Source organism: Danio rerio, chromosome 6 (assembly GCF_049306965.1).
Source record: "Danio rerio strain Tuebingen ecotype United States chromosome 6, GRCz12tu, whole genome shotgun sequence".
NCBI classification, from domain to species: Eukaryota; Metazoa; Chordata; class Actinopteri; order Cypriniformes; family Danionidae; genus Danio; species Danio rerio.
This window is the reverse complement of record NC_133181.1, coordinates 55,563,705-55,577,875: the sequence shown is the minus strand read 5'-3', so window position 1 is coordinate 55,577,875 and position 14,171 is coordinate 55,563,705. Positions and strand designations below refer to the sequence as shown.

Sequence of the window (14,171 nt, the reverse complement as noted above, 5' to 3'; positions counted from 1 at the left end):
TTTAAAAGTTTTTAAAAAGAGTGTTATTAGGAAATATCCAAAAAGTACAAGAATTCACATATACTGTCAAAGCCTTATAATGGGGCCATTATTATTATTATTTTTTTTTTGCAAACGTCTATAAAACAAAAACCTGAGGCCAGAAAACTCTGAGGTATCGGACTTGGATTCTGTAAATTGCTCTTAATAATAACAACAATAATAAAAAACTGCAATCTTAAGGGGCACTTGTACACATTACCCTGTGTTCACACAAATCAAATCTCCTTTTTTAGTGTTAACAAATCATTCAGGCCATTCATGGGTCAAAAACAAAAACTTTGCAGTCCAGTACAAGAAATACACATATTAAAAAATGTTCATGCAGACACTAAATTGTCTCTTTTGGTTTTAGTATTTTGTAAACTAATGATTTTAAGACTGTACAACAGTATAATGCGTATCTGTTTTTGTAATTTTTTGTGCATAGACGTACGTTTCTATAGTTTCACATTTGGTGCCAAAACAAAACAATCAAAGCAAACAATATTTCAGAGTGGTACCACTTCATTTCCCTTTTTAGTGTATAAATGCTATTATCAAATTTGTCATAAATATATAACTCTCTACAAACCGTACAATACAGATCACGTATAAACAGGGAACAATATGAGCCATGTCCAGAAATGGCAGTGGAAATATTAGGCCTCGTGCCTCAGATGTTCGACCTGTAGATGTCTGTACTGAGAGCCCCTTCACACCCGACGGGCCCCGTCCTCCTCCTCCTCCTCACTGCTGCTGTGTGTTTCAGGATTTTTCGCTCATTGTCTTCAGAGCAACTGCTTCTCCAGAACTTCCAATCGCTTGGTCATGGCTGACAGTAAAATGTGGTTAAGGACATACACAGAAAATGATCAATCCATCATACTTTGGCTAGAAAACAGTAAATAGTTTTCAGAAGATGCAACTTTTAAGAAGATTTAAAAGTTCAGAACATTTAAAAGTTGCTGCTACAATTCTACTCTACAATTCTTTTTTTGAAGAGAACATAAAATAAAATATAACATTCAATTGAATTAAATTAGTGCTGGGATTTTTTTATATATTTATTATTTTTTATTTATATATATTTTTATTATATTATATTATATTTTATTATATTATATTATGTTACATTATATTATAATATATGATATGATATTATATTATATATATATATATATATATATATATATATATATATATATATATATATATATATATATGTATATATAATTATATATTATATATAATATATATATATAATTATATATATATATATATATATATATATATATATATATATATATATATATATATATATATATATATATATATTTAAAATATATTATATATTATATATTATATATATATTATATTATATTATATTATATTATATTATATTATATTATATTATATTAATCACATCCAAAATAAGAGTTTGTTATGACATAATTTACTGTATGCGTGTGTATTAAAAACACAGTGCATCCACAAAGTATTCATAGCTCTTCACTTTTTCCACATTTTATTATGTTTCAGCCCTATTCCAAAATGGATTACATTTATTTATTTCTTCAACATTCTACACACAATACCCCATAATGACAATGTGAAAAAATATTTTTTTATTATTGTTGCAAATTTATTAAAAATAAAAAACCTGAAAAATCACATGTACATCAGTATTCACAACCTTTGCTCAATACTTTGCTGATGCACCTTTGGCAGCAATTAAAGCATCAAGTCTTGAATATGATGCCACAAGCTTGGCACACCTGTCTTTGGGAATTTTTGCCCATTCCTCTTTGCAGTACCTCTCAAGCTCTATCAGATTGGTTGGGAAGCGACAGTGTACAGCCATTTTCAGATCTCTCCAGAGATGTTCAATAGGATTTAGCTCTGGGCTCTGGGCTCTGGCTGGGCCACTCAAGGACATTCACTGAGTTGTTATGAAGCCACTCCACTGATGGTGTGCTTAGTCCCTTTATTAATCGGGGGTCACCACAATGGAATGAACCGCTTGGAATGAAATGTTTTACGCAGCAGATACCCTTCCGGCTGTAAGCCATCACTGGAAACACTCATACACAATCATTCACACACTCATACAATATGGACAATATAACTGACCCAAAACACCTAAAGCACATGTCTTTGGACTTGTGGGGCAAACCGGAGCACCTGGAGGAAACCCACGTGAACACAAGGAGAACATGCAAACTCCACACAGAAATGCCAACTGACCCAGCCGAGGCTCGAATCAGCAACCTTCTTGCTGTGAGGCAATTATACTACCCACTGCGCCACCGTGCTGCCTGTTCTGTAACCAACCTAATAGGAAATCCTGTAAAAAAAACATCTTTGCTCTGTAAAACATCACTTGAGAACTATATTAAAAAGAACTCAAATTTCAAAGGAGTGCTATTAACTGTACTGTACTTATACATTCAGTTAAAAAGTAGATGTGGGAAGAAGCACAGCATGAACCACTGAACCCATGTGTGAATGACTCCTGTCTGCAAGATCTGTAGATAAACTCCAAACAACCTCCTTCCTCTGCAATCTCATCATATTCTACTTAAATGGACCCAGCGGAGACGTGCATCAGCATCTATAGTAGCTGAGAAACATCTGTTTCTGGCCTCAGACGAGGCACAAGGGCTCTTTTGAGCTCTTCTGAATGATGCTGAGTGAGAGATGTGAACAAAAGAGCCATTGAAGCATGTGGTCACAGAGGTTTACATGAGGAGCCAAACCAGAGAGGCCAGAAGACCAACAGACACAATACAGGCTCTCTTTCCACTGAGAGGCTTCAGTTCTGACCCTTCAGCTTGTTCACAGCGTGTGTAAATCTACGAGTTTTACACTGGTGTTCAATAGTTTGGGGTGGGCAAGATTAGTGTTTTTAAGGCTGCATTTATAAGGCATACGAATGCAACAGACATGAAACGCAAGCTCGTGCGACAAGATTTGCATGTTGCTGCATTCCAAAGTTAAAGCTTGGACTCAAAAAATGCCTTTTGGTCGGCGCCAGTGGTGTAGTGGTTAGGGCATCAACACATGCACTCCGGTGCTTACGGCGACCCGAGTTCAATTCCGCCTCGTGGTCCTATGCCAATCCTTCCCCTCTCTCTGCTTACCATGCTTTCCTGTGAATTCTCTCTACTTTCCTATCCAATAAAGGTGAAAACCCCGAAAAAATAATTATAAAAAAAAAAAGCCTTTTGCAGCTTGTTCAAAGTTCACTCACTCCCGGGGTAATTTATTTCGAAGTTGATATTTAGCCGCTCCATATTGGAGTTTCGTAATAACTTTGCTTTTATGAGGTGAGTTGTTTGCCCAACTTTCAACCCCCAATCTGGAGGACCAGAGCATACACACATGCAATTTTCGCACACAATCCACCCTACAGCACCCGGAGAAAACCCACACCAACACAGGGAGAACATGCAAACTCCACACAGAAAGGCCAACTGACCCAGGTGGGGCTCGAACCAGCGACCTTCTTGCTGTGAGGCAACAGCGCTACCCACTGCACCATGTCGCCCCCTGCTTGTTCAAACTATTTATTCATTCATTTTCTTTTTTCGGCTTAGTCTCTTTATTAATCTGGGGTTGCCACAGCGGACTGAACCGCCAACTTATCCATCATATGTTTTACGCGGCGATGCCCTTCCAGCTGCAACCCATCACTGGGAAACATCCATGCAAACTCATTCACTACGGACAATTTAACCACATGTTTTTGGACTTGTGGGTGAAACCGGAGCACCCAAAGGAAACCCACACAAACACAGGGAGAACATGCAAACTCCACATAGAAACGCCAACTGACCAGCTGAGGCTTAAACTTGCGACCTTTTTACTGTGAAACGTGCTACCCAATGCGCCACAGTACACTTATGTTTTGGGGGGGACAACTTAAATGTTTTATGTTCAATCCACTTAAACTTGTAAAAACAAATTATTATAAGTGAACTCAATTGATTTGTGCTTTTACAACTTAAAGGAATTGTGAAGAACCTGCGAAATCGCATCACCGTAACACCAATAGATCAAAACATGACCTCTCTGAGCAGAAATGTAAAATATGGAGTATCTTAAATCTCAATCTAGTCTAATCAGCTTGTTTTATCCTGCCTTGTTTTACAGCACCATACAATAGAATTTCACATGCTCAAACTGTAATGTGACGGCAGTTTGCAAATTTTTTTTTTTAAGATTTATTTTTGGCCTTTATTAAGCACATAGGACAGTGTTTCAGACAGGAAGCAAAGTGGGAAAGAGAGAGGGGGTAGTGATGGTAAATGTCTACGAGCCGGGATTCAAACTCAGGACGCCCTGAAGTGCTACTGCACAATTTGTCAGCACGTTAACCACTAGGACAGTGGTTCTCAAACTGTGGTATGTGTACCACTAGTGGTACGCAGGCTTCCTTCTAGTGGTACGCGAATGAATCAAATATGTAATATGTACATGCTACATATATTTAAAGAAATTATCAAAAATGATTTATATACGAATATGATGACATAAAGTTTATATTTATGAGGTCTAGGCAACATTTCCAGGTGCTAACAAACCAGGAGTTATTTCTTTTTTAAACTGTACAGAGCTTAAGCTGCTTTACTAGACCTAATACGCTACTGTATTTTAAAACTGCTCATTATGGTGGTACTTGCAAAGACAATTTTTTTCCGAGGTGGTACTTGATGAAAAATGTTTGAGAACCACTGCACTAGGATATTGCACTGACCGCAGCTTACAATTTTATTATTCAGTTTTCACCCTCATGTAAATACAATCCCCTTGAGAACTTCGTTCATCTTCAAAACACAAATGAAGATATTTTAGATGAAATCCTGAAGTTCTCTCCTCCTCCATAGCCAGCAATGATTCTAAGATGTCCAAACAGGTTGGGAATATGTGCCCAGGGCTACATTTTTGAGAACCGAGAATATGTGCCTGGAAGAACATATGGTTAAATTGTGCAACACAGGCTTATTGTGGATACGTACCCCTGTCTTCATTTCTAGAGGGCGCAAATTAAGAGCTATGTCTGGCTGCATTTCGTCTTTAAAATAAATGCTACTGGGCAGTATGACGCCGTTTACGGTTTCTGTTGCTTTTCGTGATACCAGCTGACCACTTACCTCCATGTGGACGGCTTTTCCGCTGTTACCAGTTTGCCCAGTGGCGGGGTTCAAGTATGCCAAAGAACAGTTCCAGAAATAAATAAATAAACAACAGCTTGAAAAAGTGGTGAAAACACTTTTTCTTTTCTAGATTGCTTTTGTAACATCAGTAGGGTTTAGGGACGGGGGTGGATGGGTCAGTCTGTCGGTTGACAGCAAGCTGGCCTGGCCAGCTGAAGTGTTTAATTGTGCCCTCTGGTGGATTTACTCAAGAAAAGGATGTGCAAGAAAATGATAAGATCTTCAAAAAGCATAAACAGCGGCCTCTGGTGGATTTGCAAAAACAAAAATTGCAAGCAGACACCTCCGGTTACATATTTCACTGTCTCCAGAAATGAGCCTGGGTTGCTTTTTAGACTTTGAACATCCCTGGGCTCATTGCTGTCTATGGAAGACGAGAGAGTTCCTGCATTTAATCTAAAACATCTTAACTTGTGTTGAAGATGAACAAATGTCTCAGGAGATTAAAATGTCATGAAGATGAGTAATTCATAACAAAATTGACATTTCTGGGTTAATGAACCCTTTAAATGAGTTGCATGGTTTAGTTGCATGCAATGTTATATGTTTTAAAGGATCTGTAGTGAGTATAAAAAGGATATGTTTCTGGTTGAGCTGCTCAATGGTGGACATCGTGACCTGTTGAAACTCCACCAGACTCTCACAGGCACAGGGATCTTTCACCTCGATGTCTCCTTTACTCTCCGCTGAACAACAGTGCAGAAAATGAGCAAGAATAAACACAATATTCGTTATGTAAAGCATCAACATTTATGCAATTGGTAAACATCTGAGGAAGGTTATAGAAATAGTGTAAAAAGTCAAAAATTATTTTAACTCTACTTTTCCAAATATTATTTTACAGTAGCTCTACGTTACATATTTCCCAAGTGATGTTTAACAGAGCAAAGCTATTTTCCAGTATTTCCTATATTTAATTACTCTGGAGAATGTTTTAATTATTTTATTTTGGCTGGAATAAAAGCAGTTTTCATTTTCTTAAAACAATTTAAAGGTCAGTGTTATTATCCCCCCACAGAACAAACTTCTATTCTCCAAAGACTTGCCTAATAAACCTAACTTAGTTAACCTAATTAAGCCTTTAAATTGAACTTTAGGCTAAATAATAGTATCTTGCAAAATAAGTAGAAACATATTATGTCCTGTCATCATGGCAAAATAAATTAGTTATTAGAGTTAGCAAATCTATTGCATTTAAACATGTAAAAAATAATCAACACTTGGGAAATATTTGTAAAGCTTTTACAGTAGTGCTAATAATTTTCACTCCAAATGTATGTACATAATACTGGACTCACTTTTGAATAAACATTGCATGTGTTTGCATCAGGCTCTAGATGGTGCTATAGAACAGCATACTGTTACTTCATCTGAAGTGTTTTGTCTGTAATACTCTTTAATTTAAACACACCTGCGCAGACGTTGAGTTTGAGGTTTTCTGCAATCTGGCTGATGGCAGTGAAGTCTGCGCTGTAGAAGAAGTGTTTCTCCACTGGATCAGATGCAATCTCTCTCAGCTCATCCTCCACTGCTTTACCCACTCCAACTGCATACATGGTGATTCCTGGAACACACAAAAGCAGAAGATAAAAAAACCATAGAGGTTTATTGAATTGAGGATGTTTTTTCTTCTTCTTCTTCTTCTTCTTCTTCTTCTTCTTCTTCTTCTTCTTCTTCTTCAGTAAAAAGGCCATAAAGAAGATAATCAAACCTTAGAAATCTTCATAACTGATTACACAAACATTGTAATTTATCAAATTTCTTTCAAACAATAAATAACAAAAACAACATTGAAGGATTTGTTTATTTACAGCAAAATAAATGTTAAAAGAGTACACTAAATAATGTTGATCTCTTTTATTTTTTTATAAATGATGGAAAAACTATTTCTAGTCTTTTCTACAATTACATTACAAAATATAAAGATATTACATTTTTGTAAAATATAAATGACTAAAATGTTTACAATACAAACTAAAACAGAGAAAAAGAAATTATTTTAAATTCTATAAATTATAAATGACCAGCCATTTATTTTATTTTAAAACATACCAATTGACCAAAAAAAAAAATGTATATTGTTTACAGCTTTTTCAATAAAAAGGTCAGTAAAAAAACCTTCATAAAACAAGCTCAAATTATATTTTAACTCATAATGCATGCATATGTATTAGATATCTACACATTTTTGGGCATTTTGGACAGTTAGGGACACAGATGCACACAAAAACATTTTTAATTCATTTTCTTTTTGACTTATTCCCTTTACTTATTAGGGGTCGCCACAGCGGAATGAAACTTATCCAGCATGTTTTACACTGTGGATGCCCTTCCAGCTGCAACCTAGTTCTGGGAAACACCCATACACACTCATAAACTATGGCCAATTTAGTTTATTTAGTTTACCTATAGTACATGTCTTTGGATAGTGGGGGGAAATCGGAGCAACCGGAGGAAACCCACGCCAACACGGGGAGAACATGCAAACTCCACACAGAAATGCCAACTGACCTAGCCGAGGCTCGAACCAGCGACCTTCTTGCTGTGAGGCTACAGTGCTAACCACTGACCCACCGTGCCAGCCAGAAATGCGATATTTTCCATAAAAAATCTTTATTGTTTACAACTTTTTTTATGACTACTTATTTAATAAAAGGTTCCATAAGAAAATAATTAGCCTTCATAAAACATGGTGATGTTATATTTTAAATTAGAATGTATGTACATGTATTAGATATCTACACATTTTGGGGGGATTTTGGACAGTTAGGGGCACATATACACACAAAAACATTTTTCTATGTCTATAATACGTCTTCTTGCAAAAACTCAATTAAAGATAAAAATGTTAAGAAACTAATTAATATTACAAATTATTAAACAATACACAAAAATTATTTAAGAATATATTTATCATAAAATATATGTATTTATTGATATTTAATTCATTTAATTAATTATAGATTTTTGAAAAAAATAATATTTTTTAATATTATTTGAAAAGTTTTGTAATTTGATCATCGGTGATTATATTCATTTCTTCTTTTATTTGAGATAGAATAATTCACCCAAACATGAAAATGCTGTCATCATAAAATTAGGTCAGACTTTATTTAAGCTGTCCTTGCTACATATTTAACTAAATAAAGTAATAGTAATAAATTACATGTACTTACTATATGGTTAGGTTCAGAATGTGGGTGAGGTTTAGAATTAGTTACATGTAATTATACATAAATAATAATAATTACTACAGTAAGTACATGTAACATATGTAACAAGTAATTAATTACATGTAAATATGGTTAAGCTCAGAATGCAGTTTTTTCAAAAATTTCCCAAATGATGTTTTGGGCCTTTTTCACAGTATTTCCTATAACATTTTTTCTTCTGAAGAAAGGCCTTATTTTTTTTTGGCTGGAATAAAAGCAGTTTTTATTTTTTTAAAAAGTCATTTTAAGGTCAATATTATAGGCCCTCTTAAGAAATATATGTTTGCAACTGTCAACAGAACAAACCATCATTATACAGTGACTTGCCTAATTACTCTAAGCTGCCTAGTTAACATATTTAAGCCTTTAAAAGTCACTTTAAGCCACTTTAATTCTAGTATCTTGAAAAATATCTAGTAAAATATTATTTACTATCATCATGACAAAAATAAAAGAAATCAGTTATTAGAGATTAGTTATTAAAACTATCATGTTTAGAAATGTGTTGAAAAAAATATTTATTCCGTTAAACAAAAATATACAGGGGTCTTATTATTTAGGAGGGCTAATAATTCTAACTTCAAATGTATATAACCAGGACACCTTCAAATAAAGGGTTAACTTAAATAACTCCTTTACATACCTGCTTCCTTGGCTTTCTTGGCCCACTCCTGAATGTCATCCTGTGAGCGTCCATCAGTGAACACCAGGCCGACCCGCGGGATGTTTTTCTCAGCAGGACGTGCTCCTTCGGCCTCAGAGAAGCTGTTCTCCACCATGTGTTTGAGGGCCAGGCCTGTCATGGTGCCCTTTTCCATGTACTCCACATTCATCACGGCCTTCTTGATCTCGTCTTTGCTGTGGTACATGCTGAGCGGGAACTCTGTGCGCACGCGGCTGGAGTACTGGACGAGTCCCACACGTGTGCCTTTAGCAGAGACGTCCAGCTGATCCACCACCTGGTTCACAAACTGCTTGACCAGCTCAAAATTCTGCGGCCGGACACTCTTGGAGCCATCGATGAGCAGGACCAGGTCGATGTTGGAGGTTCGACAAGCTTGGAGAAATCAACAGAAGTTCATTTCAATGTTATTTTTTTTCATTGATCATTTTCTGAATAGAATAATTCACCCATACATGAAAATTCTTTCATCATTAAATTAGGTCACACTTTAATCTAAAGTGCTCTTGTTACTTATTTAATTAATTTTAATAGTGATTAATTACATGTACTTGCTACATGGCTACGGTCAGAATGGGTTTCGATGTATTTGTGTTTTTATTTTTATTTAGTTGAAGTTTTTAATATTAAAACTTATGTTTAATTTATTTATTTTTGTTGCTGCTGCTGCTTTTTATTTTATTATGTCCCACTTTATTCTAATTCAATTCAATTCACCTTAATCTACAGCGCTTTTACAACGTGAAAGATGGTTCTTTATCACATGTTTTGGAGATTGAAAGCAAAAGGAGGTTAAGTCAGATCATTGTCTTGCAGTACTTGAATATTCTGAGACAATACACACTTTTAAAGTCCCTGCAACTGAGCCACCGTGTCACCATGAGTACCTTAATCATAAACAGTAATTTTGCTCCTTGACATATTTGGTTTTGGTCCCAGTATCTTGTAGAGAATTTTCCCTTTTATGCAACATTTCTGATCATAAAATCTCAGCAGTAATAAGTGTGGTCTGAATGTAAGTGAGCGTGCATTACTTCCACAGCTCTTGCCGTCGTCCTGCAGCACGTGACCCTCAGGACAGATGCAGTGGTATGATCCTGGAGTACTCACACACTGGTACTCGCAACCATGCTCAACTGTGTTGCATAAGTTATCCGCTGCATGACATACACATAGATGTAAGTAATCATTAAAACAATAAAAACGCAATAATTCATTTCAGCAAGCATGCATGAAATTGATCAATATGACATTCATATTTCAAAAATATCAACAGCATTAATAATAAATGTTTCTTGAGTCTCAAATCAATCTATTAAGATGATTCCTGAAGGATCATGTGACACTGAAGACTGGGGAAATGATGATGATAAAAAGATAATCAAATAGAAAATGGTTATTTAAATAATATTTATTTTGTGTAATAATATTTCAGTTTTTTATGATTTTGTGCAGTCTTACATTGTAAAAAAAGACCAAAAATGTTGTATACGTTAATTTTACTTATTTTAAAAGTTAATCATGTTTTAACTACATTTTTTAAGTTATACAAATTTTAACTTAATATTGATATTAATATTAATATAAGTTGAGATGACTAGAAAAGTTCATTTGATTCAACTAAAAAAATAAGTAAGCAAAAATTGTTTTGCAGTGTAGAGAGGTTTAAGAGACTCAAAGATGTGAAAAAAACCCTTCTTAATGGCAGTTTACCACACATGCTTTTTGAATAAATCATGTATAACTGCACTTTCATACCAAATTCATGCATCAGAAATGTTTTTGGGTCTAACTGGAAAACCTACAAGAACAATAATATACAATTGAAGTCAAAATGATCAGCCCTCATGAGAAATTGTAATTATTTTAAGAGTATTTCCCAACTGTAGGAGAAATTTCTTGCAACACATTTTTTAACCATAACTAATTTCTAATTACTAATTTATTTTGTCTGCCATGATGACAGTGGACAATATTTTTGTCTTATTTAAGAAAGATGCTAATATTCAGCTTAAAGTGCAATTTAAAGGTTTAGCACGCTTATTCATGTAAATTAGGATAATTATTTTTTTTCTGTTGCCAATCGAAAATAAATATAGATTAAGGGTGCTAATAATATTGACCTTAAAATAGTTTTTAAAAACTAAAATCTGCTTTTATTCTAGCCGAAACAGAACAAATAAGACTTTCTCCAGAAGAACAAATATAGAATATACAGTGAAAAATTCCTTGATCTGTTAAAATTGACATAAGAAATATTTTAAAAATAAGCACTAATCATTTTGACGTTTACCGTACATGTGAATAAAACAGCGAAACTACACTTTGTCTATAACACTGGTAAGAGAAGCGAGAGGAAGTGACTAAGCTTCTTTAAGCAAATTTCCAGAGCTTCAGGTGAACTTAAGATAAATGACACACTTGATATTTTCTGTTCAAGGCCAAGGTCTGGGAAGGCCATCAGACTGAAAGAGGGGGTGATTCACTTCCGCACCATCTGATTTTGAGCAGATTTTAAGAGTTTATGCCAAGTTAACCATACTGTGTTGAGAAATCTAAGCATAGTTCGGGAGCCAGTTATTTTTATGAGGTGAAGCAATCCAATAATCACCTTAAAAGCTAATAAATTATCTCATCTCATATAACGTGAATGTAAAAAAAAAATAATAGTGAAGCTTCTTGAAATGCAGTTATACATATATGATAATCCATCTACTTCACAATATTGCTAAAACAATTACTTTTAAGGTTCTGTTTTTCAATGCACAATATTGTCCTTTTAAAAAAGCATTGAATAGCCTTGTGAAAACAGTACATACACTGGCAGGTCTTTCCATCCTCCTGAAGAGAGTATCCTTCATTGCAGCGACAGAAGAAGCCATTGAGCACACTAACACAGTGATGATCACAACTGTGATTCCCAAAGGAGCAGTAATCGATCACTAAGAGGCAAAAACAATAGTGAAGTGAGAAAACAATGTGAAACAGAAATAAAGATGACTGACTGCGACTGTAAATGTACCCATCTCATAAAGAAATGTAATATATGCAATATACATATATGACATGAGTTCATATTGAGCTCATACAACATATAACATATGTTGTATGTATATGAAACATACACTCCCCGGCCAGTTTATTAGGTACACCTGTCCAATCGCTTATTAACGCAAATTTCTAATCAGCCAATCACATGGCAGCAACTCAATGCATTAAGGCATATATATATATATATATATATATATATATATATATATATATATATATATATATATATATATATATATATATATATATATATATATATATATATATATATATATTTTTTTTTTTTTTTTACATACATGTACATCCCCTAATTAAAAATTTGGTAATATTTGGACAAATATGACATATATTTTATATATGTGAAATCCAAATGGACCTGTGTGTTGTACAGTATATATATAGGGTAACACAGGCATTTTTTCTAGTATTCTTCATGCAAAACCACAAACTATCTGGTATTTCATTTATAACTGCTTCAATAAATTCTAAAACAAAAGGCAAAACAAGAAACTATGATCATTTAAAACAATATGCAGTACTTTCCCCATTATAAATGAGCATTAGGCAACTGTCCGTTAAAATGTAAATACAGCAAGCAAGATGCAAACAAGAAAACCAAGCCAAATGTGAGAATCATGCATTATATGGAACTAAATTATGTCAACCAGTTATTCTCACTAACTTGTACAGGTCTTCTTGTCCTCATTGAGGGTGTATCCGTCCTTACAACGGCAGTGAAAACCATTGAGGACACTCACACACTCATGCTCACAGCTATCATTCCCAAATGAACAGTAGTCAATCACTGGAAACAGAACAGCAGATTTCAGAAGAGCAGAAAATAAGCATCAATACACATGTTTTGTCTCAAAATGATGCACAGACAAGCACCCATCTTTAGTTTCTATATTAGAGAAAGTAGAACGTTAGCAGTTAAACCAGCTGGTCCAAAAAATAGACATATATTTAGCTTAAATGTAGAGCTTTTAATGTGAAAGTTGTGTTTATGGTGTGCTTTGAGATGAGGTCTGACCCTGCTGTTCACCAGCAAAACCTATAGAAGCCGATTTCCACCTCATAAAACATGCACTTGTGACTTTTGTGCACAATATATCAGCCAACATATTGGTATCGGCTAATAAATACTTATTCTTTTAATTATCGGTATTAATCTGATATTAAATCTGATAAATTATGGACTATTTCTATCAGTTCACCCACTTTAGATGATTTAGTTTTTGCAACAGAAAAGACAACATGATGACAGAATGGGAGATTTTCGGCGCGAAAAGAAGAAGAACAATCTGATTTGTAAAGGATTTAGCAAAAACAAAGTTTGAATATAAAATCCGCCATCCACTGTATTTGTATTCATGTTTCAAAGTTTAAATTTATATTTGGTTTACATTTTGCTTTGCTTCCAATTATAGTTATCGGTTTAGAAATTAGCCAAAATTTTCATATTAATGTAATTGCAATTGTATATCCAAAAATGTTGACCACATTTATTTCAAATACTCATCGAGACTGCCTTAATTTGATCAAAGATATAGAGTAAACTGTAATATTGCGAAATACTATTATAATTTAAAGATGTTTACTTACAGCTTCTATTGGAATATAATTTAAAATGATTTATGCTCCAAAAACATGTCTTATTATCAATGTTGAAATTTAAGGTGCTTAGCATTTTTTCTGGGTTATTAGAAAGTCAAAATAAGAGCATTTAATTTAAATGGCTGTGACAATTAAAAGGCATTTACTTCTATTAGTTTATTGCATCATGGCTAAATAAAAAGTTTATTTTTTTGTGGTTGTTGTCATATCTACCTTTTGAATGCGATTGTATATCCATTTCACATTAAAATCATGTTATATTGCTTCCACTTTTTATTACAGTAAGTGTCCTTAATTCAAAAAGTCTACCTTTAATTTCTCTAATTCCCTTACAGCCTAACCCACCATTAAACCCATTTGTACCACCAAACC

General features: G+C 34.1%; 1 protein-coding gene across 13 annotated transcripts in view; it reads right to left on the bottom strand.

The window, feature by feature from the left end:
- Positions 1-14,171, bottom strand: part of matn4 (matrilin 4) — a 50,044-nt gene continuing 35,873 nt past the window's right edge. For 10 of the 13 annotated variants that reach the window (XM_073952918.1, XM_073952921.1, XM_073952922.1 and 7 more), the window contains 7 exons: positions 12,865-12,987; positions 11,951-12,073; positions 10,166-10,288; positions 9,093-9,506; positions 6,649-6,801; positions 5,819-5,923; positions 1-859 (listed from right to left, as the gene is read on the bottom strand). In XM_073952918.1, the coding sequence (XP_073809019.1) occupies positions 810-859; positions 5,819-5,923; positions 6,649-6,801; positions 9,093-9,506; positions 10,166-10,288; positions 11,951-12,073; positions 12,865-12,987 (1,091 nt within the window). In that variant the 3' untranslated portion in view covers positions 1-809. 13 annotated transcript variants of the gene reach the window in all.